Source organism: Bombus huntii, chromosome 7 (assembly GCF_024542735.1).
Source record: "Bombus huntii isolate Logan2020A chromosome 7, iyBomHunt1.1, whole genome shotgun sequence".
NCBI lineage: Eukaryota > Metazoa > Arthropoda > Insecta > Hymenoptera > Apidae > Bombus > Bombus huntii.
In genome coordinates, this window is record NC_066244.1 from 16560211 (window position 1) to 16577549 (window position 17339).

The following is a 17339-nucleotide window of genomic DNA, read 5'->3' on the forward strand; positions in this document are numbered from 1 at the left end:
CTTCGTCTATCCCCGTAATAACGTTGGACGAGAAAAAAGAAATAAGCTTGGATAAGCTTGGATGAAGAAAAACTGTTATATCGTTCGATGTCCTTGTATCTAACAATTAACGATATTACGTAAAGCTTATAATATTGATTTTTATACGTAAAATTTGTCAAAGCAGAGAAGAGAGTAAAAATATGGTATTCAAGTATACAAGATAAGTATATCTGATGTATTAAACGATCGCGTTGAAACGGTGAAATAATTTATATTATTTTTATACGTTTCCAGGCTACGACTGTTCTGGATCGCATTAGAAGAGCGAGAAGGTATGACGAATACAGATACTAGAATTATCTTCTAAGATTTTTATTTTTATAAAGAATATTCACAGAAAATTACGTTTAGGTTTCAGCGATTACTAAATCAATAAAATATGGTTGCTAAATATATAACACGTTTGAAAATAATGTTTCAGTGAAAACAATATATTCCAAAAATAAATAAGTTTTCAGAACGTATACATTTCTTGATTTACTCGGAAGAAAACATAATTTCAGAATTTTTAACGATAAGTTTCTAGCCATACGATATCCTACGGTTTCCTAGACCAAAGATAACACGATCTACTTAATTTTCTGTTTTAGAATCTTGGATCCTTTGAGCGAAGAATTCAAGACCGACTCGCAGGCTCACTTACCGTTAGAGCTCCCCGAGGTATACGAGAATTGGATCGACAAAGAAAACTTCGAGATTATGTCCGCTAGCCAAGAGGAAACCGCAGTATCTCTTCAAAACAATCCTGGCCAACGATCCAAAAAGAAAACCTTGACTCGTCTAGAATGCGACCACTGTCGACGGAAGTTCTTGAAGAAGAGTAACTTGGCGGAGCATTTGAAGAAACACAGACACAAGTGTTCAGACTGTCCGAAGACTTTCAGACTTCGTCGATACCTAGCTTCTCACATAGAGAAGATCCATCGACGTCAAGTGTACGATTGCAGTGTTTGCGAATACAAAAGCAACAACAAGGGAACACTGAAGAATCACTACATTCGTCTACATACGACTAATTACAATTTCGCTTGCGACACTTGTGGCAAACAATTCAAGATAAAGAAAGCATTGAACCATCACGTGAAACAAAATCATAGCGACGCGCCACCGATAGTGTGCGACGTTTGTGGCCACTTCAGCAAGAATCTTCATGCTCTTAAAGCTCATATGAAGTACAGACACTATAAGCCTGAGTTTATCTGCAGAATCTGCAGAAGAGGGATGACGACTCAAGAGAATTTGGAGCAACACTTAACCTGGCACGAGACCAGGGAAAAGGTACTGTGCCCCACGTGTGGAAAGAGATTTCGAGGTCGGGATTTGGACTCTCATATGCGAGTGCATACAGGAGTCAAGCCTTTTCCTTGTCCTGTTTGTGGAAAGACATTCAGAAGACAGACTGCCCAAGAGCAGCATGTTCTCATTCATACGGGAAAGAGACCGTATATTTGCGATATCTGTGGGCAAGCGTTTGCTCAGAAACCTGGGCTGATTTGCCATAGGAAGCGCCATCCTGGACCTCTGCCTCCATTGCCTGTCGTATCCATCAAGAATATCGTCACGGAGTTCACTAAGGAATACACTATGAAGAATACGATTATTAAAATTGAATAAATGGGTAATTCGAATGAGCGAGGTTGTAAGAGGTTTGGGATTGACGTAAAGAAAAGCTGTGAATAACTACGTTAAATCATTCAGGGTCAAACGATGAAATAATACGCAAAAAATGCGTAGATCAGCATCGTTGGAATAGTAGCAAGTCGCAAGCACGCAATAAATTTCTATGATTTAAAGAAATTATAGTTTAATATAGTATCACAAATTCTCAATTTCTTTAAATTTCAGGAAATTATAAATCTAGGATCCAGGTGCAATATTGCAATCCTTCCTCGCAAACAGTATTCTTACAAAAGCAGAATTTTACATTTTATCGTGAATGGATTGAATTTTACTGGTCCTTAATGAGTTAATAGGATAGCGAATGGATTATTGAAGAGTTTATCGATACGTCTGAAAAATCTATTTTTGTTTCGAAGAAATATATGTAATTTGAATATTGAAGCGGCGTACTTCACTCTTTTCATATATTTCATGTCGCTGATTGTTGGATATTATCGAATAAGCGAGGAATTTTATTCGTTTCGTTTTACTTATGTACAGAGCTTGAATTTACCTATTAATTCACGGTTTCTACGAATTTTTCACTATAAAACAGTGCATTTGTAATTTTACAAATTAAGCGTAACGTACAATTTTACGGCATTTTTTTATAAGACACTTTAATATTGCTTTTTAGGCTACCACTTTTGGATTGACATTTTTGTACTAAGAACGAGTATTTGGGTTTTTATAAATATTTTTAAGATTTTTAAACAATACAGTTGTTTCTATCGTTTCTTTATCGATGAAGCATGAATTTTTATATTTTAAAAATGTTTTCTACGAATGTTGTTTGTATTTCTTATTGTATTCCAAACTTTTTAATAAAACTGTGGTTAAATAAAACTTGTAAATTATAAATATCGTAGTATACTTCCTATAATATTATTTCATATTGAGAAAAATGTTAAGGAAAAAGTAAGTATGAAAAAATTTCCATTATAACAAATAAATATTTTTATCTTCGAACAACATATGATACAAAGAAAACTGACGAATTTTCATCAAAAATATTTCGAAAATACTTTACATTGAAATTCATATCGTGAGAAATCGAACGGTGTGATAAAAATTACACATTAATTACGATTGAATTACCTACAAAATACCTATCTTAGTATACACAAAATATTCCATTGCTTCATACAAAGATCTCTGTTCCTACGCAAAAATATTTCTAATCGAAACTTCGTGAAACGTTCATCTGCTAAAGATGTTTCAAGTAAGTAAGCTCTCCATATAGCAGCATTGTCAAAACCACCCTGTAGATACCAAAACCTAACAACTTTACTTCAATCTGTTTTAGTTCTCCTGCACTGGACCCTCTTAATGGTAGCGACACGAATCCTCTGGAAGAACCTTGTTTCATCAAAATAGAAAACTCGTACTCCTTGGCAAAAACGGAACGAAGGCGACAAAGGGAAAGAATCAGAAGAATGAACTTAAAAATTCGCACTGTAACATCCGTAGGTTGTACAACAAAAAAGTTGAAAATCGAACCAAGTCGAACCAATAAAATTGAAGCAAGAATCTCGAAAAAGCAAACTGAACCTCTACTGGAGTGTGACTTCTGTGGCAAACAGTTCAACCGGAAGTCGTTTCTAGCGTCGCACATGAAGCAACACAGACATCGCTGTAAAACTTGCAACCAAACATTCGGGCTAAGAAAAGACTTGAAACAGCACTCGGAGCAAGTTCATGGTCCTGTACTATATCCGTGCAGTATCTGTGAATATAAAAGCAACAACAGGTGGACGTTGAAGGATCATTTCATTCGAAAGCACACCAGCAGGTTCGACTATTCGTGTGCAGTCTGTGGGAAACAATTCAAGATCAAGAACGACATGGTGCAGCACGCGAAGCAAATGCATAGCAACGCATCTCCAATTATTTGCACAGTTTGCGGTCACGCTTGCAAGAGCGTGCCTTCCTTGAAGTCTCACATGAAATACAAGCACTACAAGACTGCGTACCAGTGTAATTTGTGCAAACGTTGTATGACGACCCAGAAGAACCTGGAGCAACATCTGTTGTGGCACAAGAGGAAGGAGAAAGTGGTTTGCCAGACTTGTGGTAAGACTTTTGGTCAAAAGAGGGATCTGGACCTTCATTTGAGGATCCACGAAGGTATCAGGCCGTTCTCTTGCCCGGTTTGTGGCAAGAAGTTCCCGAGAAGAACTGCTCAGGAGCAACATATTCTGATACACACAGGTCAAAGACCGTATACTTGTGATATTTGTGGACAGAAGTTTGCGCAAAAACCGGGACTGATCTGTCACAGGAAGCGACATCCTGGACCTCTGCCACAGCTCCCTGTGATCTCCGTTAGAAAGATCATCGCAGATTTTACTCAGGGACTGAACGATGCCGCGATGGAGAAGAAGGAGAATTAGGTGAAGTGAGTGGAGTAACTGGAACGTTCGTGTGTTTTTGAACTTTGTGAATCTGTTCTTGTGGTTTTGAAGTTTATGTTGTCTGGTGCTTCTAAGCGTAAATAGTGTTAATTTTCTGTTATTTCTAGGTATAATGTGACTTGTTTTGATATTGATCATCATTACGTCTAGACTATGAATGTCTATGAAATTTGTAAATGTAAAGAAATTTATTCCGTGTGTTAAATATTATGATGATTATTTTACTTTAAATATTTTACATATAAAGATATATATGCAAAAGCATATCGTGTATGTTTTGTATACATTTTGTAGATTTTTATATCCTTAAATTTACCAAAAATGTAACAACATCCGCAATCTAATAGTAATGGTACTTATAACGACTGAGTAGTGTAATTTGATTCTCGTTATGTTTGTATCCTTATATTTATTAAAATTCAACAAAGATAAGGAAAAGAAATATGCTTTTCCTTTTTCTTTCGAAGAGTAAATCTATTGACAAGTAGCAAAATATTTTATTTGCTTCTGTGAGTATTTTAATTTTATTAGAAAGATATAATTTACATTTAGAAGCTACAGACAATATAAGTTTCTAAAGCATTAGTGTTAGATCGAAAGACAGTTATATAAGGGTGAAACGATCAATTAAAGTTTATATTGCGTCGAATAAGGTGTTATAGAGAAATTTTCACGAGACATTGTTTCAGAGAAGATTTAATTATTCGTTGTTTATTTTATTAATATTGATAGCACAATTTGTGTTAGATAATTTGACATTTAAAGTACTTCGTTCATAATGCAGACTTCAGTCTGTTTGTTCTCTACGTTGCGTACGAGTAACATTGTATTCTTAAATGTTATTAAGTGAGTAAACAATAGGTGTATTTGTTTATAGTAAATTTGTATACATTATAACTATGTCTTCCTTACAAGAAAAAAAACCGGAGCAAATTTATTTGTATTATCGATAACTACAAAAAAGTTCTTTTACCACGATTTAAACAATATTTGGTCACGAAAGGGTTGATTATAATTACATATTAAAACTATACTGTTTCTCAGATCATCTCGAATATTTATCACCTATAACTAAAACATCAAACTCAAAAATTAAGACGTAAAACAGTTTTGTAATTTTGAGGCGAAAACGTTCCACAAAGAATCAACATTAAACAAACATTATCTTCAACGAAAAAAATGAATAATTCTCCGAGACTTAAATATTAAATGAATATTAATCACATATATTTATACGTTACAAAACTTTTGTAACAGAAAGTGTATGAAGCTTTATGTACATTTAATAATTGGTTATAAAACATTTAAAAACGATACGCATATATATCGTCTATTATTTCTTCTAATAAATTCCTACTTCAACTTACTAAAATTTGATTTTCTTAAAATAATATTCACATTTCATTTCCACAAAAAGAACAATTTTTCATATGTATAACATGTACGAGATTCTCGTAAAATTTCATTGCACGCCATCGTATATCGGTAGGTATATAGTAAAACTTAACGAAGAACAACAAAAATCATCACAGAAGAACATTCATTCTAAACAAATAAGTACTATAATAATTCCACGTAGTTGCACATTTATTCCTTCATTATCTAAATTACTTCGTGCACTTTATCGTTGTTTCTGTTTCAGATCGCGAAGAGCAATTTCTCGAGCAATTCACGAATGCATCAAATGTGGAGCCTGCTTCTGTCACATGAGGAAGCTGGTAGAACACCTGAAGAACCTCCATGGTATCGACAGAGCCTTCAGCTGTGACGAGTGCGGCAAAACTTTCAGAAGTCCCATGAACATAGCTCGTCACAAATTAATTCACACTGGTTTCAAAAGATTCGCTTGCGACTTATGCAACTATAGATCAAACCAAAAGTCAAACCTCGAGAGCCATCGTCGAAGACACACCAAAGACTATTCCTTTAAATGCGAACAATGTGAAAAAGGCTTCTTCCTGAGAACAGAATACTTAGAACATATAAATGTTCATACTAGGAAGCAATTGTACAAATGTGATCACTGTAGCAAGTCATACCCTTACAAGAAGAACCTGACAAATCACTTAAGAACGCATCATGCGAGTGTCTCGCAGTTAGAATTAAGAAATGACGTGACAAAGAAGCACGTGTGCACAATTTGCCTGGAGGGTTTCACGCGAAAATTGTTCTTGGAAAGGCACTTGAAGCAACGACACGGTTTGTACGAGAAAATGAAGCATTTATGCGATCTATGCGGGGCAGTGTTGTCTTCCAAGAGGAGATTGATGGTGCATAGGCGGGGCCACGTTAACGAGAAGATCGTAAAATGCGGTTTATGCGACAAACAGTTCTCTAGCAAAGAAAACCTCGCTGTTCATCGGCGAGTGCACACTGGAGAGAAACCATACGGTTGCTCGCAGTGTGGAAGAAGGTTTACACAGAGGACTTCTTTGATATTACATCTTAGGTACCATTCCGGGGAAAGACCGTATCAATGCGCGGATTGTGGGAAGGGATTCGTTTCTGCGAGTTTCCTGAAGAAACATCGAAAGATTCATGAGAAAACTACGCAGCTCGAAACTTAATTGCGAACGAGATCGTCTAATAAAGAGATACGTGTGTGAGTTCGTAATTCTTTTTGTTATCAATGAAATTTGTTCGTTTTTAATAAAAGGATGATGATTCATACGAATAGAATCTTGTATTTTATTGAAAATCGTACTAGATGGTGATGGTGGATTTAGGTACGCGCATTTACAAAAGCATCGGAAGCTTCGTATTTTAATGTATGAATTTCAGTGTTGATTCTGATTATGAAACCATACATGATGCTTTCTGTAAATGTGTAGCTTTGTCAATGAAGGTTCCCTCATTCCAGCCACTGGGACAACGATCACGACGTGCTTAGCAGCTGCGAAGATTTCAGAATCAAGAACGAGGATATTCTTCTCGATCCTGGACAAAAGTGAGTTTTGTTAGATATTTTCTATGATCAGAATTAAATAAAGTAGTCTACGTTGTTACGCGTACATATATAAATTTCACACAATCATTTCGGTTACACGCAAGCAATTCAAATTGAAATAAAGGTTCATACACACAAATTCGAATAAAATCCATTTAAAAGACAAGAATCTTTTCCGATGACTTATTACAAAACTGGTCCATAAATAATTTCCTTAAACGTAAAGATAAAAGAAATAACAATTGAATGATCATCGATTTTGATAAAATTCCTTGATGAATAAGAATAAATAAAAAAATGGAACGATTTTCAATGATCCCACGGAGACGATTTCGATTCTAAACTAAACCTTTCAGGTTCGAGGGGAACGAGAAAGTCTGCGAGCTTTGTCAAGAAAAATTCCACTTCGTAACCAGATTAGTAGCTCATCTGAGGATCGTTCACGGTATCCATAGACCCTTCAAATGTGTCACGTGTGGGAAGACATATCCGCAGCAGTTTATGCTAAACGCCCATGTGAAAAAATCTCACACTCCTAAAACGATCCCCTGCACTGAATGCAGTTTCATGGGGGTGAATGCGACTGATGTGGAAAGACATACGAAACGACACCATCGAGAAATGAAGTTCACCTGTGAAATCTGTAGCGAGAACTTCGTAGACAAGGATTCCTTGATGACACACACAACTATGCATAACTTTATGCAGTTTCAACAATGTAACGCTTGTGGTACTACGTTCAACGACGCGTACAGGTATGATAATATTGTCCTATGACTTCATTCTAATATACAATCATTTTAATTCATAGTCACGCGAAGGCAACACTGTGGCGAGAATATATGAAGGCTACACATAGAGGATACGATAAGTTTATGTTGCAAGTCACTTGATGACTAATTAATTATGATTAGTCGAGAAGAGAGAAATATATTTATTTTAATTATAGATGATAAACTGAAAAAGTTTTATATAAAACCAAGAGAATAGCTAATCTCACGGTAATCGATATTTGCAAATTATATAAAAACAGATAGATAGCAAAAATATCGTGTTTCTCTCCTGTACCCTTCATACGTAAGTGGGGAGAGTCCTTGTGCCAAATTCTCAACAAATCTGACTCTTCTCGAATTACGAAACACGTCATATATCTCAATACCTTAAATCATTAAAAGAATTTCGCAAAATCCTAATCTTTCAATTAATTAAATTAGAAAATGTTAGATAATCTCAATCTTTCGATTATCATGTAGAAAATTTCACAAAATCCTAATCTCTCAAATTAACGTAGCCTAAAGGAGCATAACCGTTTGTACCACTACGATCCAACAACGTTGATTCAAGAGAAGCTCGAAGCTGACAGTCCGCAGAACACCACGGAACACAAATGCGACGTCTGTGGGAAGGTTTACAAGTACAAATCGGTCTTGAAACAACACAAAGTGAAAGCTCACGGTGATATGCCAAATTACGAAAGACGTCGATATTTATGCGCTCTTTGCGGGAAAGAATTAAAAACCGCAAAAGGTCTCGAAATTCACAATCGATCGCACACCGGCGAAAAGCCTTATACCTGCGAGGTGTGTGGCAAGTGTTTCGCCTGTGAAACATTGCTCAGGACTCATAATGTCACACACACTGGCGAGAGAAAGTATTCTTGCGACCAGTGTGGCAAAGCTTTCACGCAGAGATCCACGTTGGTCGTGCATAAACGTTATCATACCGGTGAACGACCGTATGTTTGTCCTCGATGTGGAAAAGGTTTCGTCACCAGGACTGTCCTGAACACTCACATGAAGTCCTGTCGTTGAGGCCGACCAGACGATTGTTCGATATGTGAGAAACATGTTTGAGACAGAATAGGGGCTTCCGGTTTTGTTGGAAAGAATCCGGTGCTCAAGGTAAGACTGGGACTATTTCTACAACTTTTATAAGGCGAAAGTGTCATTCTAATTATACAAGGTGGTTGGTAACTGGTGGTACAAGCGGAAAGGGGGTGATTCTACGCGAAAAAAAAGTCGAAAATATAGAATAAAAATTTTTCGTTTGAGGCTTTGTTTTCGAGAAAATCGACTTTGAATTTTCGCTCGGTACGCGTGCACTTTATCACACCTTGTTATAACGGATCTCACTGTAGATTGTTGCCTAGATAGAAAAATTAAAAAAAAAATTTTTTTTAAATGTTTATTCTATATTTTCGACTTCTTTTTTCGCGTAGAATCACCCCCTTTCCGCATCTACCACCAATTACCAACCGCCCTGTATATACTGCAGAGCAATAAGTATTAGGACTAATAGGTATTGGTACTTAATATCTGCTGATATTTATGATGCATTTGAATGTTTTTCTAGTTATCTTATTTTAAATTATTTACCTCATTTGCGTCATTTGTGTTTCGTAATGTAGAGCAAAGTAAGACTTTCTTTGACTTTCTCGATGAATGTTATGCGTAGATGTCCTATTCGAGAATTTTAGCTTTACTTAAGGCTCATTCTTATTCCGTATTTACGATATTAAAAAGATGGTATTTTTTATAGTTTAAATGCCAGCAATTTGAAGTTACGGTTATTCAAGATTGAGTCTTGGAGATGTTCCTCAAACAGCTTACGTGAGAAAAGCCATTGTTCAAACATAAAATCGAAAATGTATTCGTATATTGTTTTTAAACTCGAAATTATATATAAATCTGCAACGATGGTAAAATTCTCGTAGTATATGTATTACTTGAAATACTACAAGTATTATACGTATTTCCACACACAATATTTAAATGTTCAAAATCGATTTTAATAGACCCAGTCTTAAATTGAAATATTTTAATTCCAAGATAATACGAATGGGGATTGCAGTATTAATTAGACAGAAAAGAAAAAAACTACATTAGATGTTGAAAAGTCATAGTTCACAAGGAACTTTAAAAGAACTCGTACAAAATAAAAATCAGTGCATGACAATAAATAATAAAAGAATCCAATATGATAGCGTCTAAGTGTACAAGAAACAGACCTGCGATCCCTAAAATATTAAATTCAATTTTGAAACTGTGTCAGGCATTCTGTCAATAAGAATAGCCGACATGTATCGTATTCCCGTTGTTTCTTATTTCTATTCATCGAGCAGATTGACACAGCTCGATCGTTTAATACTGGGAGACCCTTGTGCAATTTATGACCCTTGAGGTACTTTTAGAAAACTCTCGTGAAATCAGGCCACCGTTTAAGGATATAGTCACCATTCATCTCAAGCGGATTAGCATCGAAATCGATCGCTTTTAAAGAAGGCAGCTTTCATCGTAGGTTCTTCTTATCGATGTAATTTACGTATATGTATATGCGTTCTCTTCTTTTATGTAAAAATTATGAAGGCAAATGTTCACGAAACAACGAAAATAACGATACGAATGATATTTGTATTTCTTAAGAAATTTTTACTCTTTTTAAGAGATGCTACTCTTAAGAAAATTTTAGAAACTTTTCTTTATAGATACATACACGTGTGTTTTTTAATGTGCAGAGTTAGCAAATACTTGGAATCTCTGCGACCATAAAGCCGTCCTTGATACTAGTATTAAGGTGTAACAAGCCGTTTTTAACCTAGTTGCACTAGCAAAAGTATCGTGCTATATCGTGGATGTAAAGTATATCGATTGAAGGTCACAGAGAAAAATATGAAAGATCCTTTTTGTTTTGTTTCTTTACAGGGGAACAATTTTCGAATTTAAGAGCACTGCAAAAGGATATATTACACATCACTAGATCTCGTTTTATTTTGTTTTGGTGTTAAATATGTATTTTTGTTGCATATCTGAATGTTTGAAAAATATATTTCCTTTCAACCACCGAGCACGATTTAAAAATCAGCTAAAATGGATTTGTCATATTTTTTCCTGCGTCCTCGATTAACATCATGCAAGGTACGATTTTACGATGATTGTAAGAAAAATATTTTCTTCGTCGATAGTAAAACTCGTAGAATTCTTACTTAAAAGAAACACTTGGTTTAATCGATCGGAAGTCAATCATATAACAATCGATTTTTATCAATCAAAAAACAATAAAAATTCTTCAGCTATTAGTTACTCTCTGTTGTTCGATAAGAATATAATCCAACTAAAAATCGACGACTTACTCATCGATTATTAGCTGTACAAAAAAAGACCATCATGAAATTATGTGATATATTTAACATCAATTTAAACTTGTACTTTTTTATACACTTTTTTAAATACTTTTTATACATGTGCTGATTACGATCATTCATGCTGTACAAACAGCGAGACAATTTTTCCTAAATCCCGTTTATTAAAAGCTCTGGGATAATGCTAGCGAATACGAATTTTTTATTATTATTGACTGCTTCTAGATATTTCTATAAATTGTTACTGCCAGACTATTTTACAATGTCATATTTATTATTAAATTAACTCACCCGATAATACTGTCAATGTTTTTGTATCGACAATAATAAAGCGAAAAAAATGATTTCACAACAGCGTAAGTTTATTATTGGATTGTCTGTTTCAGTTATTATTTAATAATTAATAATCCTTCGACATTGAAAGATTCAATAGTGTAGCACATATTATTTTACATAATAATAAAAGGTAAATTTAGTAATGAAAAGGAAATTCTGTGTACTGTAAAAATATTTAACAAACGACAAATGTCTATCGAAATAAATGCCAAAGATCAAAATAGAATCAAAAGGACAAAAAGAATAAATCGCAGAGAGATAGAGGGCATTGTTTTATTTTTTGGCTGTAATAATCAGAGATATGAGTGGGACAGATACCGGTGGACAGGTGGGAAATTAACATTTTAATAGAACACCAAAACCGAGGCTGGATCTTCGATACGAAAATCTACTCCTTGTTCCATCATTTTGTGATCGTAATGGTAGTTTATGTCGTTCAATATGGCACGATTTCGGGCATTAACATTACGTGGCTTCACGTGGATCGTACGAAAAACTATTTTATTTTTTTTTTTAAACATGAATAATATTTTAATGCTGTGTTAACTCTTAAATGAAAATATACGATTTTAAAACTGAAATTGATTCTATTGAATAAATGTTTGGATTCTTACGCGTCTTGCTTTCAGCTTGAAGCTGACAGATGTCCCGCAGGGTATCAAGACTTCTTATTATACCGTCGTACTGTAATCTCGTTAGATGTTTACAACGCATCAGCATGGAGACCAGCAAATCGTCGAGCATCTCACGATTGTTTCTGAGTTGTAACATTACTTCAGCTGTAACGATATGGCCATTAATCGTAATTATTCTTATAACCAACAAATATCATATAAAATCGAGTAATTAAAAATATTTTTCTGGAATCTTAATTCGGATTGAAAAATTACAGTAATAAAATTTAATGAAATTTACTAAGATATTTAATTTAATGGTTTATTTAATTTAGTAGATATTTAATTCGGTTTAATAAAATATAATTAAATTGTTGACATTTATGCAAATTCATATTTCTGCAAATATAATTAAGGAAACAGCCTTATAAACCACCTTGTATCTACATTTTCATATATTTTATATGTCATACGCTTTTTTGCGTCTTCGAATTTTCAACAAATGCATAAACATTCACGATCTAGTTGTAATCGTTCTATTTTTAATACAAGAGCTGCTGAACGATACTTTTGACATTTTCAAACCATTAAACACAGAAACAGTGGTTCGTTTCAATAATGTGTAGAGTTACACAATTGGAAGGGGACAATGGCCAAAGTACCGAGATTCAGCGAGCTTTATTGCGACAGTTACCGCGTCAAGAAATAGACCATGCGAGATCCGCATGAGGAAACGTCTCGTGGACAGTGTTCAAAGCGTGTAGGATTTGGAAGAATTTATAATACCGAGCGTGTTGGTATAATGGGTAATAAGCAGTCCGACGGTGCTTCTGAAATTGCGAGATCTACTCTGATCCCACACGTGACCGCTGAACATTTGAAACCTAGCCAATGGCACACTGGGCAGCAGGAAGTAGCACATATCTTCGTAATGGGATATGTTAACTGAAAATCAAACTTAACAAGCTAAATTATGCATAGGATCACTCATTCTCGTCGATACATTGAGCGATTCTTTTAACATGATTTGTGTCTATATCGAAGCGTTTAATTACTTTTCAGAGCCGATCTTACCGATTCTTTTCCATTAAATATCCTTTTGCTATAGATATCTTCGTGCTTTCTAATATTTTATTTACATCTGACACTCAATTCATTTTTACTTTTTACCATATCAATCGTCATTCTTTAGTAATGCAACAGAGTATCGATTTATTATCGGAACATCTATTACTGGAAGGAGCAATTATCAAAAAATTGATTAGTAAAAAATTCGTGAACGATCTCTTGTAAGGAAGATAGAAGAATAAAAATACAAATATAAAAGACTGTTTGATTTTTAGTAAAAAAGAAAACTTTTGTTCTTATGCAATATTCATGTTTATAAAATATTTTAAGATAAATGATCTTCTCTCGGCTAAAAACATATAGCGGTTTCATTATCTGAACAGCGTATGATTAATCTAAATAATCAAGACTCTATTGTATTTTATTTACTTGAAACTCATTAACAAAATACATTTTCAAAGTCGTTGAAATTTCTATAATAGCTAATTGAATTAATTTAAAAATCTGATATTGGTTGCTTGATCGATCATTCATGTAAAGAAATCTATTCTGGAAATTTTCTTCGCGATCATATCAGAAAATCATAAGAATCGCTTAATGCGAACAAAAGTATATAAAATATGGACGACGAAATGTTTTAAAAAAACTTCAATAGCTAGGTAGAGTGGCGTAAAAGCAATCATCTATTTTTAAATCGAATTTCTCAAGCATAGTTGTACTTGATTTTAAATTGCTCGAAGCACAATGGAAGCCTTCGCAAATTACAAAATGTAATAACCGTGAAGCACCAGCTCGATATTGCCTCGACGTAGGCGGAAGGAAATCAATGATTACTTTTACGTCATTCTGTATCATATTGTACCTATAGTATAAGACACTGTGAGCTCAGGGCATACAAGCACTAAATTGTGCCAGGCTGTGTCAGTGATCGTGTGATGTCTGGAATCCGAATCTCTCACTGATATATGCAATGTCTTCAACACTCTCGGAGCTGCATTGGTCAATGCGTTTAGAGTTTGGTCGGATAGAGCTGGATAATCGAGCCTGAGTATCGTCAACGCGCGAAATCGGCCCAACAGACGCAGATATCTGTAAAATTTGGTTTATGACAAAGATTATACTTGTCAAAGTTAATGTTTTCTTTAACCATTTCGAAACTAGTAATAGTGTAACAGTATGACTCAAGATAATGTTTATGTACCAAGGTAAAGATAAGATCACCGAATTATTAGAATTTTTCTGATAACAATGAGATATACTGAGATACAGGATCTTATTAGAAATAGAATGAGATTAGCCATTTTTAATACTATCAGAGTGACAAGAAAAGAACACTTAAAGTTTGTCGTGGAAATTTTATAAATTTATAATAGCATAGATATATATTGTTTTATCAGGATATCATGATTAATTATTCTTATAAAATAACACGTCGACGTGATTACAGCTGATAACAGCAGTAGAGAAAATAATGATATTTTTAAATATTATTCACAAAGTATAAAAATTCATGACTTCATTCAATACAGTACTTCGGCGTAATTGTACCATGTAATTGACGTGGCACTGTCAGAAATTGTGTAATATAATAAATATCTGTGTTAATCTGTTTAAATTGAGACTAAGAAAATAATATGTCTCAAGGCAACTTTTATCTTAACTTCTTAGAAAGAAACTGGGTTCAAAGAAAATTTCATTTCGAAGAGATGGATGATATCAGAGTATCTTTTTATACTTTCTGGAAGAAACAATAATCGACAAGGATCATTTTTGTTATGAAACTTTCAATTCCTTTGAATAAAATGATAATTGCGAAGACATAGGTCGATCGATGAAGCTGCTTCACGTGCCTTGGATTGCTATGGGGCGCCTGCCATTCCCGAAACGCACCCCGAAGATCTAAATACGCCAGATGCTCGGTCGACCCTTTGGAAGCACTTGCGAGAAGTCGCAACACGTCGCTCACTCCTAGAGTCGCATTCAGCAGGCTTAGCGTTTCCAGATTGTGCTGACAGCTACATACGTAAATGTTGATTACGTTAGTGAGGATCGATTAAGAAAAGTTGAGCAACCATGGCAATGGTTAGTGTAACATGGCAATGGTGCATCAGAACTTAAATAAGGAATAAACCCAGCTTAGAACGTGAAAAAGATATGTTTCAAATTTATGTAAATTAACCTTTTGTAGGTAAATATACCTTTTCACAGTGCATAGACAAATTGGATCATTTATATCCAAGAAAACTGTTCTTTTTTACTCTCCTAAGCTCTCATCGAATACAGTAAAAATTCAATAAAAACAAAGACTTGGAATTAAGAATACGAACGAAATGTTGCAGTTTGCTTACGGAAGTTTACAATTATATTAATTCGAGTAAATTTTATAGAATAAAATCTATCAAGCTTCTAAGAAATAGGAAGGTAATTACAGTTTTTTGGAAATTTTTAAACTCTTTTTGTTCTATAATATTTCATTTTTGAAAGATACGACATTGAATCTTTGTTTTCTGGAGAAAAACAATTCTTACACCTAGTAAGTGATTTATTTTTAGTATCTATCTAGATTTCTGATTAAATCCTCAGATGCAAGGCTGATTAATTACCCTAAAAAGTTTGCAAGAGCATACAACAGTTTGCTTCTATTTCCCCATTTACAAATGAAGATCCAATCGGTGAGTATCAGTTTCTTCAATTGGACGTTCTTGGCTCGTACAATCGTAAGAAAGTCAGCGCCTGCCTCAGCTTGAATATTACGAGTTATGCGAGCTTCTCTTGGCAAGAGATACGGTCGTGACCAGGCTAGTTCTAAACTTCGCATATGCTGTCCATATTGTGCCTAAGCGAAACGTAATTATCATCGAATTTCGATAGATTAGATGCGATAAAACAAATTTCGTAATCGTATTTTTCTGTATATCTGATTTTAGTACTACTGTCGATTCCTTTTAGGGTAAAAAGAATGTCAGATATGCAAATATAACCAAAAATTGTTATCGTTTTATCAAAAATAATCTTTATCTGTATTTTTAATTCTGTTTAACCCTTTCTAGGTCGATTTTCCTTTTAATTATGAATACAACAACATAATAATAAATAGAGCCTATAATACATTAAAATTTGAAAAAATGAATAGAATTTTTTAATTTATTAGTTCATTTAATTTTGTATTATTATTAACGCAATTATCAAAATGATCAAAATGATCAATGCGTAATTTCTCACAGAAATTTTGTAAATTCACAACGATGCATTTTTGTGGATTTGAATGATTATTTTTGTAAAATATATGGATAGGAAATCGTTCTTCTCCTTGCATTACATACTTTCTCGTTTACGATAGAATCCTATGTTGCAAAAGATGTCAATGATTCCGAAAAGAATTAAAACAATTTAACGGTCGTTTTGAAAGTCTCATTAATTATTTGAAATGTATTGTTTCGTTAATTTTGAAAGGGTTAAACACCGACGATTACTCTTCAAAAGACTCAAAATTTCAATTTCACACGTTCCATTAATGAATCGTGTGACTGTAGTATAAGAGAATGGATATTAGATATTTTATTTTTCACAAATGTTTGCGTACGGCTAATTCTCCCGCCAAAGGGAAGTCACCACGCAGATCACGGTCGATGAAGACTGTGATGGAACGCCAAAGAACTGGCGATGAAAGTGCACGGTTCCATGGCCGACAGACTTGTGCAACATTGGCACGGTCTCCATGACCGAGGTGACTGAATATCTGCGTCAGTATCAGCTCCGGCAGCTGATCCCACATCTCCCAGTATCAGCTTGGCCCGTCTTCATCGCTACGTAGCTGGGGCAGCTGTCGCAACCTCGTCAAGTTCTCTTGTCCTGCTTCGCGATATCGATTCGATCGTCATTGAAAATTGTACGATCGATTAAGTCGAATTCATGAGATACTAAACGCTTGAATTTACATTCAAATAGATCTCGATTGTTATTAAAAATCGTACGATCAATTGAATCAAATTCGTGTGATATGAAACGCTTGAATTTGCATTCAAATCGAACTTGATTATTTCTAAAAATCGTGAGATCCATTTATAGAGTGAAATATACGAAACATTAAATGGTTGAATTCAGGTTCAAATCGAATTAAA

General features: G+C 34.4%; 5 protein-coding genes across 5 annotated transcripts; 4 read left to right on the forward strand and 1 right to left on the reverse strand.

The window, feature by feature from the left end:
* Positions 1-282: 282 nt before the first annotated feature.
* Positions 283-2547, forward strand: LOC126867903 (gastrula zinc finger protein XlCGF7.1-like). The gene is made up of 2 exons (XM_050622982.1): positions 283-314; positions 633-2547. The coding sequence occupies exon 2, from the start codon at positions 742-744 to the stop codon at positions 1654-1656; it is 915 nt and encodes a 304-aa protein (XP_050478939.1). The 5' UTR covers positions 283-314; positions 633-741; the 3' UTR covers positions 1657-2547.
* Positions 2548-2605: 58 nt separating this feature from the next.
* On the forward strand, positions 2606-4094 carry LOC126867394 (zinc finger protein 836-like). The gene is made up of 2 exons (XM_050621811.1): positions 2606-2619; positions 3008-4094. Exons 1-2 carry the CDS (start codon positions 2606-2608, stop codon positions 4092-4094), a joined length of 1101 nt encoding a protein of 366 aa, XP_050477768.1.
* LOC126867914 (zinc finger protein OZF-like) lies at positions 3977-6682 on the forward strand. Its single transcript, XM_050622999.1, has 2 exons — positions 3977-4099; positions 5758-6682. The coding sequence occupies exon 2, from the start codon at positions 5822-5824 to the stop codon at positions 6680-6682; it is 861 nt and encodes a 286-aa protein (XP_050478956.1). The 5' UTR covers positions 3977-4099; positions 5758-5821.
* LOC126867899 (gastrula zinc finger protein XlCGF8.2DB-like) lies at positions 6576-9786 on the forward strand. The gene is made up of 4 exons (XM_050622977.1): positions 6576-6715; positions 6976-7062; positions 7419-7817; positions 8354-9786. The coding sequence occupies exons 1-4, from the start codon at positions 6654-6656 to the stop codon at positions 8871-8873; spliced, it is 1068 nt and encodes a 355-aa protein (XP_050478934.1). The 5' UTR covers positions 6576-6653; the 3' UTR covers positions 8874-9786.
* LOC126867940 (F-box only protein 39-like) lies at positions 9574-17336 on the reverse strand. The gene is made up of 7 exons (XM_050623043.1): positions 16802-17336; positions 15822-16054; positions 15069-15233; positions 14081-14307; positions 12937-13095; positions 12151-12315; positions 9574-12032 (listed from the first exon to the last, which is right to left on the reverse strand). Exons 1-7 carry the CDS (start codon positions 16991-16993, stop codon positions 11881-11883), a joined length of 1293 nt encoding a protein of 430 aa, XP_050479000.1. The 5' UTR covers positions 16994-17336; the 3' UTR covers positions 9574-11880.
* Positions 17337-17339: the final 3 nt, after the last annotated feature.

Excerpts from the sequence above, each read along its gene's own strand:
- LOC126867940 (XM_050623043.1), bottom strand. The coding sequence starts at position 16,993 with ATGTGGGATCAGCTGCCGGAGCTGATACTGACGCAGATATTCAGTCAC. Across the intron at positions 14,308-15,068 it reads GCGCCCCATAGCAATCCAAG|ATATCTGCGTCTGTTGGGCC; the intron begins GCACGTGAAGCA and ends CAAATTTTACAG. Across the intron at positions 13,096-14,080 it reads CACAGTGTCTTATACTATAG|TTAACATATCCCATTACGAA; the intron begins GTACAATATGAT and ends TTTGATTTTCAG.
- LOC126867899 (XM_050622977.1), top strand. The coding sequence starts at position 6,654 with ATGAGAAAACTACGCAGCTCGAAACTTAATTGCGAACGAGATCGTCTA. Across the intron at positions 6,716-6,975 it reads CGTCTAATAAAGAGATACGT|CCACTGGGACAACGATCACG; the intron begins GTGTGAGTTCGT and ends CCCTCATTCCAG. Across the intron at positions 7,818-8,353 it reads ACGTTCAACGACGCGTACAG|CCTAAAGGAGCATAACCGTT; the intron begins GTATGATAATAT and ends AAATTAACGTAG.
- LOC126867903 (XM_050622982.1), top strand. The coding sequence starts at position 742 with ATGTCCGCTAGCCAAGAGGAAACCGCAGTATCTCTTCAAAACAATCCT.
- LOC126867914 (XM_050622999.1), top strand. The coding sequence starts at position 5,822 with ATGAGGAAGCTGGTAGAACACCTGAAGAACCTCCATGGTATCGACAGA.